Consider the following 18,549-nt stretch of genomic DNA (forward strand, 5'->3'; position numbering starts at 1 on the left):
TGCCATACTTTATTGTGATTGTTGAATCACATATTTGGCAGGGAGAATTTCAACAGCCATCTCGACCAGACATCAGCAAGCTGATTTGTCTGGACTTGAATTCCCATCCGATCTAGGTACTAAGGCTGGTTGGGAATTGTGGAAGTTATAATTAAAACCTCAAGAGGACATGCAGTTGCCTATCCTGATCTACCTAACAAAGTATAAATAAAGTGGGATCATTTTACTTTTTTTTTTTTTTCATTAGTAGGTCAGTGAATCTTAACAGATTTGAAATAGATAAGCAGAATTGGACTGGTAAGTATTTGGATGAGAGGCCACCAGGAAATCTCATGATTATAAATTAGCTTGGGAAATCAAAAACAAAACAAAAAAATCCCAGATCTATATTGTTCTATACTGTTACCAAAAAAAAAAAGCTATATGGACATATTAAAGAAGTAATCAGGGGTCAAACTCAACTTGAAGGAGAATTTACTTTCTATTCCTTTTTCACTAGATATGGGCTCAGTGTTATAATGTTTTTATGACCTCTTTAAAAAAAAAAAATCCGGATTTATTTTCATGTACTATGTAACCCAACAATACAGAGCCTTTGTACCTAACTTTCACTTAATGCATTGATCTAAATGCACCTTTTAATGGCAATGTCTCTAATGTTATTCTCTGTGATGCAGATTGCCCTCCTATAAGTTTCAGTACATAAACTCCCTTCTAAAATGTATCTACCATGCTTTTTCAATTCAACTTTTAAACCATATATTCTTGTCCAAACAATCTTTCACAAACAAATACGGGCTTTTTTGTGCAAATATTTCACCAGAAATGAATATTTCATTTCGTGGTCCAAATTTTGCAAGCATCATGGCAGCTGAGACCATAGAAGGAATGGGGATGTGGCAAACATATCAGAAAGGACCTTTTCAAGTTTCTTGGGCTGTAAAAGCAAGGGGGTGGGGAGAGAGATGTACTTTCAGACTTATAAGATTCTGTTAATGTAACCTTACAATAAAGGTAGAGCTTGTACTTCTGGGTGTGCTTCTTGTCTGAACTGCCTCGCAAGGGTGACAACTACAGAGAAGTCCGCCAAACTTCAGGGCTTAGAAGGAAAGGCAGAGGGCAATGTTTTCAGATTTGCTTAATCTCTTTTTCAGGAAATGAAGTATGTTTATTATTATATAAAAATGAAGATGGAAAAAGAGAAGATGACTGATCTCTACAAGGATGCAGCTTTTTGGGATTACTGGAAATCAGGATGTTGTACTTGAGTATAAACTAGAATTTTACCACTGAAGAAGTTCTGGGCTAAGGTCAGAGATGGGCATAATTGGGACCTGCTGAAACTGTCACTGTCTGAATCCCCTTGCCCTTACTTTTAGTTCCTTTTGCTGAAATCCAGGGGTGTCAAGTTGGCAGCCCTGATGGTGCAATTGAAAATCCAATTCAATATTAAATTGAAAAATTAAATGTGCAATTTAATGTGCTTCACCCATTTATCTTTCCTCTTCAAGCAGAGACAATGGTGAGCAAGTAAAACAGCAATTTTCATGGGCCTACATACTTGGGTAAACAAATTGGACCTAGAGGAAGATGACAACTGACTGGACAATGGAATCAGAAGAGAAAGTGAACTTACTTAGGAAAGACCCCACTGAATGCATTTAGCCCAAGCTTCAAGATGACATTCGTTCTTTGGATGAATGAGTTCCTCTTTTTCATTTCTCATAGAAATCCATGATGGGCTGAGATTTTGAGAATCCCCAATTTACTTCCATGATAAGAGTTTGTGTTTTGCATGATCAGGAAAACAGTGCTTTTATTAATTGCTTGCAGACAAGTTTATTGGTTGAAAAAGCCAGATAATTATATAACTTTGTTCCCCTTTTGATCCAAACGTACATACTACAGAATATCAACTAGACAAAAACATACACTACAACTACTTTTTCTGATATGTCTTGGAGTATGTAGGATCACTGGTCCTTTTCAGTAAGAACTCTGCTTGATTTGCTCACGCGAAGAAATTACTTTCCCATCTTCAAGCTCCTCAACAACCATGCGGACCTGGCGAGATGTTTTTGGCACTGCAAGAGAAAGAGGCATAAAGGGCATAATTTCCTTCAGATAAACTCAAGGGGGCACTTGCTGACAACACCTTGTAGAGAGAATTTCAGGACAAGAAATGACCAGAAATCTCAAGAAGCTTCTGTTGGGCCTTCAACCAATTAGGAGGTTGTTCTGAAAGGTCTCTTCTGCTCTCTATGCTTCTTATGTGAGGAGAACCAGAAAGTGTTACTGCTTCCAAATCCCTTTTTTTCTGGACTACCAATGCTTCTGACGTATAACTTGAAGGGAAAAAATAGACTTTCTATGTGGCAATTCCCCAACTGGGTACCCTCCAGATGTGTTGGGACTATAGCTCCCGGAATTCATAGCTGACCTCATCATGCTGGCAGAAAATTTTGGGAGCTGCAATGGCACTGGGTGTGGAGGACACTAAGTTGGGGAAGACTGTAATATTACAATGGAGTTCTTGGTAATAGAAAAGATTGGGAATGAGATAATACTATTACAGTCCTACACATGTTCACTCAGATATGTTTATTCCTTAAAAGGGATGTGTGAGATTGCATCTTATGGTTGAACACCCTTAAATACACTTAAGATCATGGGATATTAAAATTAGTAATATGCAACTCAAGATGGTGAACATTTGGCATTTTTTGTTTTCTTGAAATATCTTCTTCTGGCTTATTTAGCTAGCTACAGTATTAATTTTATACACGACCAGTATGTATGTGCTCAGCTACAGGAAGGATAGAGGGAATACACAAAAGAACCTATTTACCTACCTGCTTACTGTTTTTAGAAGGCTATTGGGGAATAATTTCATTTAAAAAATAAATATCAAGAGTTGGGTTTATCACTGATTCCCCATATTTCTTTTTACATTACAGTCCTCTATACATGTATGAGATGTAATCCTGGCCTCACTCTCTGGTAAGTGTGAACAGCAATGTTTCACAACCTGAAATTCTCCAGATGTGTTAGACCACAATTCCCATGAACCCTAATTAATATGACCTGTTGACTAAGGGAATTACAATCCAATACAATCTGGAGAGCAATAAGTTACAATGAGAGCTAGGGTACAATGAATTCATAGCTGTTTAACCGAGTTCCATTCTTACCTTCTCTGCCAGATGTAGCTGCATTGTACTGGGATGTGATGCTGTAAGAAACAAGATTCATGGGCCAATTAGAAACACTGATATTTTTTCTACCACACAATGCAATAAGCTAATGAGGCAATAATATAAAATTCATCAACATGTCTTATTAAACATGAAAATAAGGTGGTCTACTAAATAAAATATTATTAGCTAATATTTTAATCAAATATTTAGTTATGTAAAGAAACTTTTGTCAACATGTAAAAATAATGACTCTTTATGATACCAAATGATGAATTTACTTATTATTTAAGAAAGAAGCTCAAGAATTCTGGAAGTTTACTTAGGAATGAAACAAATCTTAAAGATGAAATTCTTTTTTCTGCCTTTGTTTTACTGGTAAACATCATTAAATCTTATATTTCTATAAAGTATACAGAGTTAAATCTGTATATGATAACAGCTGCCACAAGACTTTATATCTCTTATTGGAAATCATGTATGATTCCCTCTTTAGAAGAAGAAACTGTGGGAGTATGTATCAATAGGAAAAATAAATTGGTATTTGACAAATAAGGAATTTACTTCACCATGGGAACCATTTATGGATTATAATTCTACATATTGGCTTCTATTGTATCCAAAGTTTGGGTTTCTCTTAACATGAAACTTTAATATTCACCCTTGCTTGACATTTTAAATAAGGATAGAACTTTTTAAATGAGACAAAGCTCTGATTAATTGTTTATTCTGACTTATGATTCTTATTGGATCAGCTACCTTTGTTAATCACTGATTTTTGAGCTCATTTTTAATAATGGTTTTGATCATTTTTTAAATAGGGCACTAATCTAATGTTGATTTAAAATTTTAGTCAATTTTATATAACCTGTAAATCTCTTTTTGATTTGCTTATTTCTTTTCTCCTTTGGAGGTGGGGGTGGTTTGTGCTTTTCAATATCTGTTATTTTAAATAAGGAAAAAGAAGAAGAAAGAAACTCTAGTTCCCATACATAGAAGGAAATTTCATGTCTCTGGTTTCTTGTTATTATGTATTCTATCATCAGACTAAAACCAGCAAAGTCTTTTAAAAAATCAGAAGTATTTCCCTGAAATCAGGGGAGAGGAGATGCTGTTTCAGTTTATGAACAGGATTCCAGAAAACACGTCCAGGCAAAGCGACAATCCAAAGTGGATGAGGATATGTTGGCATGTGACCCCACCACTCAAAGTACTTTGCCCAGCGATCCTACTTTACAGTATTCACACATGCACTCACTCAGCCATACCGATTGTAAAATCCTTCTCATCTTAAAAATAGCTACTGTTAGTCAAAGCATTCAAACTAGATATCAGATTGATTCTCACTTGTAAGTCTGAGCATTATTGTTCATAATGGGACAGATAGTACTTGACTGCAAATCCATCAAGCTACACTTCTAAGTCTCTATGTGAAAAAAAAATGCTAGAAACAGCAGGTGGAATAAGTGACATAGGAAGGACATGAGGAAGCCAAGCCTACAGTAGATGTGAGCTAAGAACATTGGGAAGGGGTATTGTTTCCTGCCTCTCCGTTCTGATGTGGGACTATGGATTTTGTTATTTGGGTATTTGCCAGCTTCTATGCTCAACCTGTATATGCATCCAGTGATTACTTCAAAGAAAACTAAGCACTCAGTAAATGCTTAGCACAAATGGAACTTCATATGCTTTGGGAATTTGGGAAGAAATAGTAACTAATTACGTTCCCATCTAAAAACCCTTCATTCCATATATGCCATTTTAGATCACTTCTCTTGCTTCCCCTCGCAACCCAACCATCCTTGTCAAACCCCACCCCACTCCACCCCATCCTCTTTAACATACTGGGCTTCCTCTCCCTCCAAGAGGCGACGGTAGGTGGCAATCTCCTGTTCCAGGCGTGTCTTGACATCAAGGAGGACCTTGTATTCATGGTTCTGGCGTTCCATGTCACATCTCAGGGCAGCCAACTCCTGCTCCACATTGGTGATCAGAGTCTGGATCTGAGCAAGCTGAGCACCATAGCGAGATTCTGTGTCTGCCAATGTGCCTTCCAGTGCTGCTTTCTGAGGAAAAAGAGCAGGAGGAATCTGAGTTGTGGTTCCAGAAATATTGGGTGCTATCATGAATAACATGAACTGTCTCAGCTACTAAGGAAATCCAAGTGTCTGGTTCACAAAAAGCAAGTCTAGTTTGAGTAAGCTTCCATGTTCTCCAGCTGGTGAACAGAAAATAAAGAATCCTAGACTAGACCAGGCAGAGGAAAGGCGTCCCTTCACTTGATCCCGAAGGCAGAGGTAAATCTGTCCTTTTACTTTTAATAGGACCAAGCTTAACCAGGACAGCTAAACATTTCTGGATTAGGTCCTATATTTCTCTTTCCTTTTAGGAACAGGTGTTTTGCTTTGCTTTGCTTTGCTTTGTTTTGTTTGTTATTGAGAACATATTACCAAGAGGAGGTAGTCTGGATATTGTAAGCTGTGACACCTCTTCACCCACTCACTCCCATCACTGAAATAACCAAAATTACACCACAAATGATATATGTAGGGGGGAAATTCCATTAGACTTTAAGTGTTCCCATACCATGCTGAGTTGAGCCTGCAGTTCTATCTCCAAACTTTGAACAGTACGTCTCAGTTCTACAATCTCTGTCTTGCTCGTCTGCAGCTGTTCTGTATTGGTGGCAACTTCCCGATTTAGCTCTTCAGTCTACAAGAAAACAAAGAGAAGTCCTATTGTTTAAACACAATTTAGAGCACTAAGCATCTTCTAGGGCATACATGGCATGTGTTCTGTAAAGGCCCTTCTATTAAAGAAAAACACACCTTGCTGAAGAACCATTGCTCAGCATCTCTGCGGTTCTTCTCCGCCAAAGTCTCATATTGTTCGCGCATCTCTGTCAGGATCTTGGTGAGGTCCACTCCAGGAGCAGCATCCATTTCTACAGTGATTTCTCCACCAACTTGCTTTCGGTAAACATTCATTTCCTATGGGGGAGAAAATATTTATCATTCATATGTATTTCTGTACAAAACGTCATAAGAAGCTGTGCTATATAGATGACTTGTCTAACTTATATTGTCTTCTCCAGAAGTAGATCTTTACTGCATTTTTTAATGTCTATCTAATTTCTTGAGTCTAAGAATTTTTTACTTTGGTTCAGCAAAATGTACCAAAACCAGATTCAAAAAGAAAGCCCACCAAAAAACAAAGAACAAGCAATGTACGGTTGCAGTGTTTTTAGAAAGTATAGCTCATTTGAGAAGCTCTTGCTTTTTAAGCAAAGAACATGAGACCTCCAAAGAGAGCTCTCATGCATGTCCTCACTTGTAAGCTTGGTACAAACACACCCCAGTGACCCTTTTGTATGTGTGCCACGTCTTCATGATGCCAACTTCATTTGATCTCCAGCTCAAACCAGAGGCAGCCTTAATTGTTGACTGTTCCAGTTTCACTGTAATGTTTTCCTTCTTATCCCAACACAATTTTTGCTGTGGATACAATCTGGCACAGTTCATCAACCTTTCTGCTCCTGACATGGCCGGGTAAATCCCAATGATTAGGTTCAAAGCAACTCCCATTGGCCATTTTAGGCCGGTGCAGGCAAACTAGACTCTTCTTCTGTGCCGCCATCAGCCCAAACGGCAGCTAACCAGGCATGGGCGGGGGGGAGGGGACTTCACAGTGAAGTGTGAGAGAATCGACTCTCTGTCTCTTTTTGGCACAACCCTTCCCACATCTGTCAGCTGCCATTTGAGCTGCTTTTGAAAGTGAGTTTAGTTATCGTCTAGAATAGCACTAAACCTATGACAGCCCTATTTGCTGGCATTATGCCTGTGGCGGAATAGGATCTGCCAGTGGGGGCAGCACATTACAGGCTGTAACAAAGATATTTAGGGCTTTTCTTCATAGCTGAGTTAAGGTGTTACCCCAGTCCCTGAGCCAACAGAAAACTATGCATGCCAGTACAGTTTTCTGTTGGCTCAGGGACTGGGGTAACACCTTAACTCAGCTATGAGGAAAAGTCCTAAATATCTTTATTTCAGCCTTGCTGAAAAGGATCTACAAATCCAGAGCTAAAGTGCCACTGGTAAACGCATTAATAATCATCATCTACCAGTTAAGATTGAGGCTGTAATGGAAATTGTATATTTCTGTGTTTGTTATATTTTGTTGCATTTTGGCTACCAAAGCTTTAAGAAGAAAAGCTTCTTCTCATTTCCCTTTGTTTTACTAAGGGCCATCTTGGGTTTTAAAAACAGAGAAGCTTGCCTCAAAATATTCTTCCTTCTTGTTCCCCTACTCTTAAATTTCTCTCCTTGCTTTTCTATTGTTATTCCAATGCTTCCTCCACATTTTTTATTTTTTTTATTTTTTTATTTTTTGGTGCCTTCAAGTCAGTGTTTGACTCCTGGTGACTGCTTGGCCTAGTCCCTTCAGCTTTTTTGGCAAGGTTTTTTGGAAGTGGTTTGCCATTGCCTGCTTCCTAGGACTGAGAGAGAGTGACTGGGTCAAGGTGTCCCAGCTGGCTTTGTGCCTAAGGTGGGATTAGAACTCAGGGTCCCTCAGTTTCTAGCCTAATGCCCTAACCCAGTGTTGTCCAAACTTGGCCACTTTAAGATGAGTGGACTTCAACTCCCAGAATTCCCCAGCCAGCCATGCTGGCTAGGGAATTCTGGGAGTTGAAGTCCACTCATCTTAAAGTGGCCAAGTTTGGACAACACTGCCCTAACCACAACATCAAACTGGCTCCCTCAGCATTTACTGAATGTTTTTCCCCACCACAGAAGAGTTTAAGTCTCTCCAATGGAGTTAACTTGCGGGGGGGGGGGGGCTACCCAGTAAAGTAAGAAAGGATCAGTTCTGTGTCATTGCAGATCTGACGGGTGGGGATCATTTCAAATCATCGTGGCAAAAACAAGCCTTAGATAGAATTCAGTTGCTGGGCTTTTCTATGCAAACTCTGTGCTTATTAGGATTTGATCATGCTAGAACTGCCCTTAAACAATGTATTTGGGACATAGATTTACAAATAAATTTAAGTAAGGTGCTGCACCCCAATATTTGTCAGTTTCTACCACAAGAGTTCGTTCCAGCTTCTTATTTAACATCTGTTACAATTCTGAAATTTCACAAAGCTTTCACCCTAGCTAGAATGGACGCATTGCCCTCAGCAGTCCTTCCTGGACGTTTTAAGGGTGTTCCTATGCACCTTCGATTATGCCAATGTGGAGATGGCTCAATAGAAACACTAAGTCATATGCTACTATATTGCTCCCTATATAAGGATTCTAGACATATACATATATATACCCAATATTGAAGAGATTTCCTGGCAGGGAGTGTGACTTCTATCTAATGCTACTCCTTTCGGACAAAGACCCGGAAATATCCTCCCAAGTTGCCCAGTTCTGGGCTACCATCTGTACAATTCGCTCCACCATTATTTAGAGTTAAAATTCCACAACATAGTAGCCTACTTTGATATATTTTAGCACTGTTATTTTAATTCCTAGATTAAATAATATTGTTTTGTTTTATAGATATATATAAATGTAAGATGGTTGTTACTGTATATTTTGATTGTATCTGGCCTTAGGGCTGTAATAAACATGTGTGTGTGTGATCTGATGGGTGAAGAGCCATATCTTCCTGTACTCTCTACTTCTTCTCCCAGTCCAAGCTTGCCAGAGTGGCAAGAGAAGAGAGGGGGGAGCCCATTTACCAGCTGCCTGATTGCACCCAGAGCTGATGCATGGCAAGTAAGAGAGGAGCCTGTTTGAAAGAACCAGACTCTCCAGATGTCAAAAATAGATGATGATGATGATGATGATGATGATGATGATGATGATGATGATATAATGATTTATTACATTTTAATGCCACTTGACTCCCAGTGATTCTGGGCAATTGGAATTATACTGGAAAACAGTGCCCAAAGACCAGAGCTGCCTCAAGTGGCCAGTGGGAGTGAACAGATTCCAGCCTGCAACGATCAGCAACCACATCATTAAGGAAGCATCACGGATCATGTTCACAGGAAGAATTGTGTCAGAAGAGAGAAAACACTGCTTTAGAACTGGAAACGGCTAAAGATGACTTTCAGTTCCTTGGCTGTGTGCTGAGGACATGTCATTTAAGAATAGCTAGCCAGCCATCTTTGTGCTACTGTTGCAGTTACAGGGACGTAAGAATAAGCCCACTGATGGCAAAAAAAAAAAAATCTTTCTGACTCACCTGCTTTCTTGGGAAATACCAGGAATTGAATTTGAGACTGTTTACATATGAACATGAGCTCTAGCATAGACTCATGTTTCTTTCTTAGGACCATAGCTTCTAAATTAGAAGGTCTTCCTGCAGTACCACCTAATTATTATTCATTTGCAGTTCATTATGTGGCCTGAACCAATATGTGCAAAAAATTCAAGCAACTTCCCTACACTCTCATTAGTGATGGATTAGATTTATCGCTGTCTTGGTGTCTTACCTCTTCATGGTTCTTCTTGAGATATGCCAGTTCCTCTTTCAAATTCTCAATCTGCATTTCCAGGCCTGATCTAGATAGGGTCAGTTCATCTAAGACTCTGCGCAGCCCATTGATGTCACTTTCAACATTCATACGCAAAGTTTGCTCTGTTTCAAACCTGGAAATACAAGTATACAGCAAAGAATTAAACCACACATCCATATTGAAGTCCTGATGTTACTTGCAACTGATGAACAGGTTGCTTATAGAGCTGGATTAAATGGACAATTAAAATGAATATGATCATCCTTTATGGAAACTGTTGTATGAAACTTTATATACATATATACATGTATGATAAGCCTTTATATACACTTGTTTTTTGCTTTTTCTTCATTTTTTTCTTTATTTTTTCTATTGCTTTGTTTTTCCCCCTTTATTTTGTTTAACTAAATAAAGGCAAAAATGTTTTAGAAAAATCACATATCCCTGTTGTTCAGTTTTGATCCAGTATCATTTGGGTCTTAGCTGGTGTTGTGATTTTAAAAGTCCCTTCGCAAGATTAAGGTCAATGCCATTCCTATTGGTTCTCATAATCATAAACATAGCTAATATGTGCCTGTTTTCATTTTAAAAATTCAAGTTTGCTGAATCAATGCATAGTCTCTTGAAAGTTCACGAGATATTATTCAATGAAAGCCCAACTAGAACTCTTATTTATCTTCTACTTTGCTTGTTTCATTTGTTTAAATACATTGTCAGGGAAGAGAAAAAAGCTGGATTCTTTAGCCCACCATGTTCCTGACCAAAATTGCCACCAGAACTCCCAGTGGAAGGAAAGTTCCCACTGAGGCTAATAGGAGCTTTTCTATAATTACGAACACTACAAGGGAGGTAGCAATTCTGATCAGCACCGAAGCAGTGAAAAAGAGTTTTTAAATCAGAGGACACAGCCCTTTAGCTATACAAAGTTAGTTCATGACAGATGTCATGTCCAGTTTGACCCACAGAGGAAGAGGTTCAAATGTACACAGGATGGTCACAAGTCCCTGAATTTGATTTATACGGTCTCAGAACATCAGCAAGGTACTAAGGTTGCTTCAAGGATAATCCTTGTTCTTTTTCAGTACTTGCTCTTGACCAGTTATTGTCACCACAATGCACTGAGCTCAGGAAATTTCAAGGTTGCCTTCTCTCCACCTCTGTTGTTATTCAGTTGCAGACTAAATTAATTAAGTAATAGTAGACAAGACCTATCAGTGCCTTGTCACAGAGGAGATGGAGGCTGGGAGCTCAATCAGGGATCCCTTGGTGTGAGAAGAAGTTATTAAATGCATACAAGAATATCATTATACACTCATGGTACCCATTTGTATATGTCAATCCCAAGCAGACCAAGCCAAGCTGTCCCGGGGCCTAGAGCAGTGTTTCTCAACCTTGGCAACTTTAAGATGTCTGGACTTCAACTCCCAGAATTCCCCAGCCAGCATTTAAGTCCAGATATCTTAAAGTTGCCAAAGTTGAGAAACACTGGCCTAGAGGCTGTGAGGGGCTGAATAGGGAGAAACAGGTTCAAGCTTAATCCTAGTTATTTGGACCCCCTGGGTGCAGAGATTATCCATCCTTAGACCTGAGGGGGATGCCACTACCCTACTCAGGGTTGGTGCTCAAGTTGGGGGTATTCATGAACTTTCACTCCTGCGTGAAGAGCAGGTGGCAGCTGTGGTCAAGAAATCCTTTGTACAGATCCATCTTGTGCAACAATTGCACCCTTTTCTGGATCAGACACCCTTTGGTCAGTCTCTTGTGCTCTGGTCACATTGCATATGGATTATTACAATGTGCTGTACATGGGGCTGCTCTGGAAGATCACTTGGAAGTTGCAGCTGATCCAGCATGTGGCAGTCCAGGGAGTTGCTAGCATGCCTTGGTATGCCCATGTAACACCTTTGCTTTAGGAGCCACACTGGTTATCAGTAGGCTTCCTGGTGCAATTCAAGATTCTTATTTTCACCTGTAAAGTGCTTCATGGCCTAGCTACCTGAGGGACCATCTATCTCTCATAGCGTCTGCATATCTTGTTCAGTCTGACAGGTATGGCATGATCCAGGTCCCATTGGTAAAAGAATGTCAACTGATAGAACCTAGGAAGCACGCCTTCTGTGTCACCACTCCTGCCCTCTGGAATAGCATTGCCCCTGAGATTCACACACCCCTCTCCGATTTTATTGAAAAAAAGCCTTAAAACCTGATTTTTCTCTTGCTGTTTTTTATTTGTTTTTAATATTGTACACCGTCCAGAGACATTCTAAACTGGGTGGCCTTACAAACCCATGAAATGAAATGAAATGAAATGAAATGAAATGAAATGAAATGTAAATTAAATTAAATTAAATTAAATTAAATTAAATTCATCTGGGGACACTGGAGAAAATGTCCCCAGGACTGCAGCCATTTTTTTATTTTACATTAAAAAAAAAATTAATTTGGGAGATTCCTGGACCATCCAGAGTTTTTGACTTGACCTGGGAACTATGTTGCTGACCTTGAATTAAGAAAAGATCATTTCTGCTTACTTCTAAATGGAGACCAAACAAAATCTTCAGACATCACTACCTGCTTTGGCTCCTATTCTCATTCTTTAATCTACCTTTTATCTCTTAAATCTGAAAGTCATATTCCAGTTCCTTAGTGCGTGCAAAATAATTCCATCAGTTCAGTAAGCCATATAAAAGACCCTGCTATTGTTTTCCATTTGTCCATGAATTTAAAAAACAAAATCTTACTTGGTTCTGAAGTCATCAGCAGCCAGGCGAGCATTGTCAATCTGAAGCATACCACTAGCATTGTCAATGGTAGCTGCTAAAATCTAGAAAAAGCAACAACAGGTAAACTAAGAAGCAATCTTAAAGAGGTTTTCCCTATCACAATCCAGTTCACCAATCCAGGGATAGAGAAGCTGTGGACCTTGAGTTGTTGATTTACAGCTCCCAGCAACTATAACTACCATGGCTATACCTTGGGAGTTGTAGTTCAACAACATATGGAAGACTACGGATTCCCCATCACTGCTGTAACTATTTATGACACCACCCTAACTGTATATAGGACAAAAGCTATGATGAAATAAGAGCAGTTAACAGCACTAAGAAAAGGTGCTTGGATCATTTTATTTATCAGGATAAGTATCTATCCACCTTGACAGATTTAATAGATTTGTCATACTGATCTTTATTTATTTAGTGAATGAAGTGTTCAAAGAGCTCTGCTAATCCCTCACTTGAGTCTACTACAAAATCATTGTTATTATTACTCAGTACTTGAGTCTGAATCCATCAGGCAAGGCTACACAAGAGAGCTGAATCACAGCCCTGCCCCACCCCAAAGAGCTCTCAGGAATGCAAGCTTGGAATGTGAGTAACATCTGATATGCATCAGCAGGCCCATATTCAGGATGGCACAGATGTCACTGGTATCTTTTTAACGATTTCTGGAGGCTTCCATCAGTAGACAACTGGAATTAAATAATTCCTATCCTAGAGCAATCTGCTTCCCAATGCTGTTTTCTTGAATCTCCAATTGCCATCCTCTTAGGAATGGCCTAATTATGAAATGAATCCACTTCTTCTCCCTTATCAATCACCTTTCATTCTTAATGTCATGAAAGACCTGGATTTTCAAAGGCAGCCATTTATCCATATCTTCTACTTTTGTGGATGATCGTTCTCTCCTTGATTGATGGCAAAGTACACCCTTCCTTTCTGAGATCCACCTGATTTAGAAGTTGGCCAGTTTAAAGGAAGAAGAATGGTCTTGAAATTGCCCATCAGTAGAGACCACCTGGACAAGCAATCCTGTAGGCACACAGGTCACTTGCTCATACCGTTGCCCACTATGGCAAGAAGGATCATATTTCTATGTCCGTAACTACATTTTGTGAACGTAGAAAAGCAGTACATGCATATTTTACACCTATTAGTCTTCCCTTGTCCTTTTTATGTGATGATATGCAAGTGTCCAAAATGCAGCATAGAAACCTCTCATATTGTTGAAGGATATATAACATTTTCTACCAAAATTTAATTCAGATGGATCCAATTATCCCATTGTCAGTCCTAGGAACATTTCACTTTACTAACTTCTGTTCAGTGTACCAGAAATCAGATGGACAGTCCTGAATTCTGCCTTGCAGGAGTAGGCCTAATCACTCCATCCCTTATCCCATGATAAGCAGAACTGAAATTAATTTTGCAAAGCAGTAAAAAAAATGGAAATAAAACTTACAACAACTTAGCTAATGCATAGGACTACAGAGTTTATCCTCATTGGATACAGAATATGGATTACCCTGGCCAAAATATATCTGACAAAGTATCATCATCGTGTAAAAAGGACAAGGACAAATATCAATTAGAGGCTTGTGTACCTAAGTTTTTGGTCGTTATTGTTTTGAGCACACATTAACACCATAATAATGCAAGAACTGACTTCAGCTCTCTGTGGAGTATAAAGACATACTGGCAATTTTAGATTTCTACAGGGATTGCAGCTAGCAGGGGGACAATGTGACAAAGTCACATAGGTGTGACTTATGCAACAAGTACACAATAATAGCATAAGCCATTACATGTAGTATTGCAATGACAGAGAATTAAGATAGCAAAGGCTCTGAATACTATATTTTTTCTAGATTTATAAACCAGTATTCTTTGAATCCCAAATTCTTTTTCCTGACCTTAAGAATGCATTCCTACACTCAGACCGGGAAAATGTTCCCTCTAATAGGCATCAAGTCATACCTTGTTCCTCAGGTCCTCGATCATTCTGAAATAGGCGCTGTAGTCACGGTCTGGACCAGGTGCTTGCTTCTGGTACCATTCCTTGATCTTAATTTCCAGATCGGTATTGGCTTCCTCTAATGCCCGCACCTTGTCCAGGTAGATCGCCAAGCGGTCATTAAGGTTCTGCATGGTTTGCTTCTCACCTCCAGCCAGAAGGACATCACCACTGACCACAGAGCCTCCAGAAAAGCCTCCACCAAGGCTCCCACTAAAGCCACTGCCAAAGCCACCACCGTAGCTCCTACAATAGTTGCTGCCCCCATAGCCACCACCAAGGGCACTGCCAACACCAGAGACATAGCGAGAGGAAGAGACAGAGATGCCACCAGCTCCTCCATGGATGCTTGAGGTTCTGTATCCCCCACCCAGAGGGACAGAGGAGAGCTGGGAAGAGCCCCCACCAAAACTGCATGAAGGCCCCTTCATACAGGAAGAGGAGGAAGTGTATTGCCTGGTAATAGTGGACATTTTGCCAAAAAATGGAGCCACAGAGAGACTTCCCTGCTAAATCCTAAAAGGTTCAAGAGGGGTAGTGACTCTTTCTCTGAACTCCTGTCTTATATCTGGGATGGAGGCGTTGCCAAACACACAAATTTTTGGCATTCTCTCAAGATTTCATCACCCCCCGGCATCTAAATCAGTTTCCAAGACCATCCTTTTCCCTCTACACATTTATTCATGCTGATGTCATGTTCTGGCATAAAGATTTTGCCTTGGGAAAGGGTGGGGCTTTCTTTTGATTTTACTGCTCCGTTTTTCCTCCTCAGTGCATCATCGTCTATTATTCAGGGAAAGAAGTTCTTCACCCAGGACTTTAAAAAAAAGGTATGAAGGATGTAAGAAGGATTCTTGACTGCTCCACCCTGATGCTGGTCTGAAAAGTCAGATCTCTCTGTCTCTGTAACAGTTTGGCTTCCTTCTGGGACCTCTTGCCTTCTTCAAGTTTCTTTGGAATGTAAAATGTAGACTCTGCCAATAAAACACTACTGAGCCAAATGCTTCTTGACCCTGAAGAATGTAGTAGTTCTAAATAAATATGCCTTGATAGAGTTTGCTTCCCCAATAGCTCTGACAAACCTTCAATTGCAGGTGCAAGACCAAAACTGTTTTTAGCACAACTCCTTTTTGCAGAACTTGATTAGAACGAGGCACTGATGAGGGTCCTCCTATCACGAAGCTCCCCGTTCTTAACTGTCAAGGATCTGTTCATCTTATTAGTGATAAAGAAGGCTGAAGATGGCTGAGTTTTTGCCTCAACCCTGGATAGCCTCACCCCATGAACGAAAATGTGGGGTAATAGGAAAACTGGATTTTCCTGCTCAAGAATTTCAGCTTCCAGACAATACTTTTGAGAGCACATGACTATCAAACTCAAAAATTATGAGTGACTAGTTTTCAGCCCAAATTAAAGTGACAGAGAATGAGGCTTTATGAGGTGATCAAGATGGTTCGTTCATAGGGATGAATGAATCTTATCCCTTTTGCTTTTTCCCATATACCAATGTTTCCACTCTTAAATTCCTCATCTCCTGCTCATGCAAATTCTGGTAAGCTCTTATTTTTAAAAAATCCAAATAAAATTCTCAGCCATCTTCACCAATCCCAAATCCAGCAGGTAAAGCTATTTCTAGAAGAAAGAGAACAAAGTGCAGAAGCCAGAAAGAAGATATATCAACCTTTGTTCCACATCATGAATTTGGCTGAATACACAGGGCTTCAAAGTCACATTTTTAAGACTTGAGTAATCCAAATCCTATCCATCTCAACCCACTTGTACCCTCTTTATGAAGAAATGTGTAAAACATTGAAATATTATCAGAAAGCAAATCCCTGTTAATTTCTAATCAAGGTGTGCTGTTTTTCATGTCTGTCAGTCAATGTTTGAGTTCAAAACATATAACATCAATACATTTGATAAGCAGCACAGGGTTAGAAACACCACTTACCATAGCTCCATTTGAAATTGTTGGAAAATAGGTATAGTTTGCAGGAAATATGCAGCAGGCTGGGGGTACTTAATCCTTCCTTTTCCTACTACTTTTCCTCTACAATCATAAGAGCTTATTAGGTAAGTCCAAAGGTCCAGCTAGTCCTGTATCATTTTCCAAAACTAGCCACCACTCAGGAATCTTACAAGCAGAATATCCATACGTCACAATCCCAGTTCCAGATACTACCTGCTAATAGGGTTGAGGGAAAAACCCTCTAAAAAAACTCTTCAAGAATGCTACCAAGGCCCAGATAGACCAATGAGATTATTTGATATATGGCAGGTTTTTCTGTTCCTAAAATAAGCCATCTTCACCACTATTTGTGCATTTTTCCCTCCTGGGTCAGCATTCCAATATGTCTATTTGCCATCTCGAACAGGTAGCATAATGGTATGTGGGAATGACCTTGGGAGACAGGACAGACCCACAACCTAGGCAATGATCTGATAAGAGGCAGCTCAGTCTGCAGGTGGGGGGAAATCATGCGAAGCATTTCAGAAGGGACCCTTGCTGGTTTTCCAGAGGCTAAAAAGAGAGGAGGGAAGAAATACTTTCAGTGTTACAAGATTCTGTTAATGTAACCTTACAATAAAGAAGGATGATGGCCAAACTGACTTCTCCGTTTAGAGAAAAGATAATATCTATGCTTATTGCTGACTGGAAACCCCTTATGGACTTTTTGTGGAAAACAGAAAAAAAATGAACTTATGATTTATGGTTTTGATGATTAGACAGGATAGATTATAGAAAGAAGAGAGTAATGTAACTTTAGAGAAAGAGGTAAATTTATAATTGTACTTATACCTGCCATAAAGAAGATTGGAAGCCACTTCTTTGTAGCTTTTTTCTTTCTTTTCTATTTCTTTTACTTTTTGTCACCTTTCTTGCACTTTTAGCCTTCTTTTTGGTTTCTTTTTCTTTTTTCTTCCTTACTTCATGTTAGTTTGCACTAGCTTTTATCTTCCTTTTTAAAACTTTTAATAACATTATATATAAAAAGAGCAATAACATAGGATTAGTTCATCTGGGTGTGCTTCCTGTCTGAACTACCTCGCAAGGCTGACAGGTAGCCAGCCTGGTTAAAGTTTAAGCATCCTCCCACCTCTTATTTCTCCTGCCAAATGTTATCCTTCCATGCCACTTTGCAGTGGAGACACAACAGCCAGGATCCTCACATTCTGCACTAAATATCTAGATAGTTCCAAGGAAACGATGGTCACCCACAGTTGTCACCACAGTTCAAGCATGAGTATAAATCAGCTGTGTCCCAATCCTTGTTTGCTACCTATAACATCCCTGAGAAGGCCATTCTATGGAGGGAAGCCAGAAGAACTAGAACCTCTAGTAAGGCAGATATATTACTGACATTTTCATGGAAGGGAGTAGGATTTGGGGAAATTCCTATGATTAAAAACTATAGGCAAAATAAGCAGGAAGCTCTACTTTTTTTTTCTTTTTTCTTTTTTTTCCTGCATCCATTATAACTAGAAATGTGCTTTGATTTTTAAAAAGAAAGCCTTTTTTCCCAGTTTGTTTTGGTAGCTGATGTTTGAAAACAATAATATCACATGTAATGCACAGAAATGTGGGGACCACTGACTATAAATAGTCAATATATAGACCGTCTTATTCACATGTAAAATAAATGTATAAAGTCTAATATTCCATGGCATCTCTCAGGTTTTTCTTTACAGGGCTCCTGATTCCATTCTCCACATCATTAACCATGCACACGTGCAAGGCCAGGCCAACATGTGTCAAAATACTCTGAATGTCCTGCCAATGGTTTTCCTGTCTTCAAAAGCAGATCCTAACAATTCTACCCAGCAACTGCAAATAATATGTTTTTTATAAGCTGGCTACTTCAAAAGGCAGGATAGCTCCAAGCAAGAGAAAAGCTGTAACTTGAAAAGACACCATAATAGCGAAGCGAAGAGACCAGGGAGGTGAGAGCCTTCCTTTAAAATGACACAGCAAGAGAAATGGACTGAAACAAGTCTTTACAATCTTGTTGGCTCCTTTAAAGCCAATACATGTGAAAACAGCATGTACTA

The 18,549-nt window shown here is 39.3% G+C and overlaps 1 protein-coding gene across 1 annotated transcript; it reads right to left on the reverse strand.

The window, feature by feature from the left end:
• Positions 1–1,833: 1,833 nt before the first annotated feature.
• Positions 1,834–15,013, reverse strand: LOC103063580 (keratin, type I cytoskeletal 14-like). The gene is made up of 8 exons (XM_007428053.3): positions 14,463–15,013; positions 12,450–12,532; positions 9,685–9,841; positions 6,023–6,184; positions 5,781–5,906; positions 5,040–5,260; positions 3,192–3,232; positions 1,834–2,084 (listed from the first exon to the last, which is right to left on the reverse strand). Exons 1-8 carry the CDS (start codon positions 14,970–14,972, stop codon positions 1,987–1,989), a joined length of 1,398 nt encoding a protein of 465 aa, XP_007428115.2. The 5' UTR covers positions 14,973–15,013; the 3' UTR covers positions 1,834–1,986.
• Between the last annotated feature and the right edge of the window lie 3,536 nt (positions 15,014–18,549).

This window comes from Python bivittatus, unplaced genomic scaffold (assembly GCF_059951505.1).
Source record: "Python bivittatus isolate LINGU-HERP-01145 unplaced genomic scaffold, Pbiv_v1 ctg000410_np1212, whole genome shotgun sequence".
Taxonomy (NCBI): Eukaryota; Metazoa; Chordata; class Lepidosauria; order Squamata; family Pythonidae; genus Python; species Python bivittatus.

Bases quoted from the DNA above. Each gene is read 5' to 3' on its own strand.
- LOC103063580 (XM_007428053.3), bottom strand. From the start codon at position 14,972: ATGTCCACTATTACCAGGCAATACACTTCCTCCTCTTCCTGTATGAAG. The intron at 9,842-12,449 runs GTAAGATTTTGT...TTGTATTTCCAG, and splicing joins GCTGATGACTTCAGAACCAA to GTTTGAAACAGAGCAAACTT. The intron at 5,261-5,780 runs GTATGGGAACAC...CTTTTTCCTCAG, and splicing joins TGCAGGCTCAACTCAGCATG to AAAGCAGCACTGGAAGGCAC.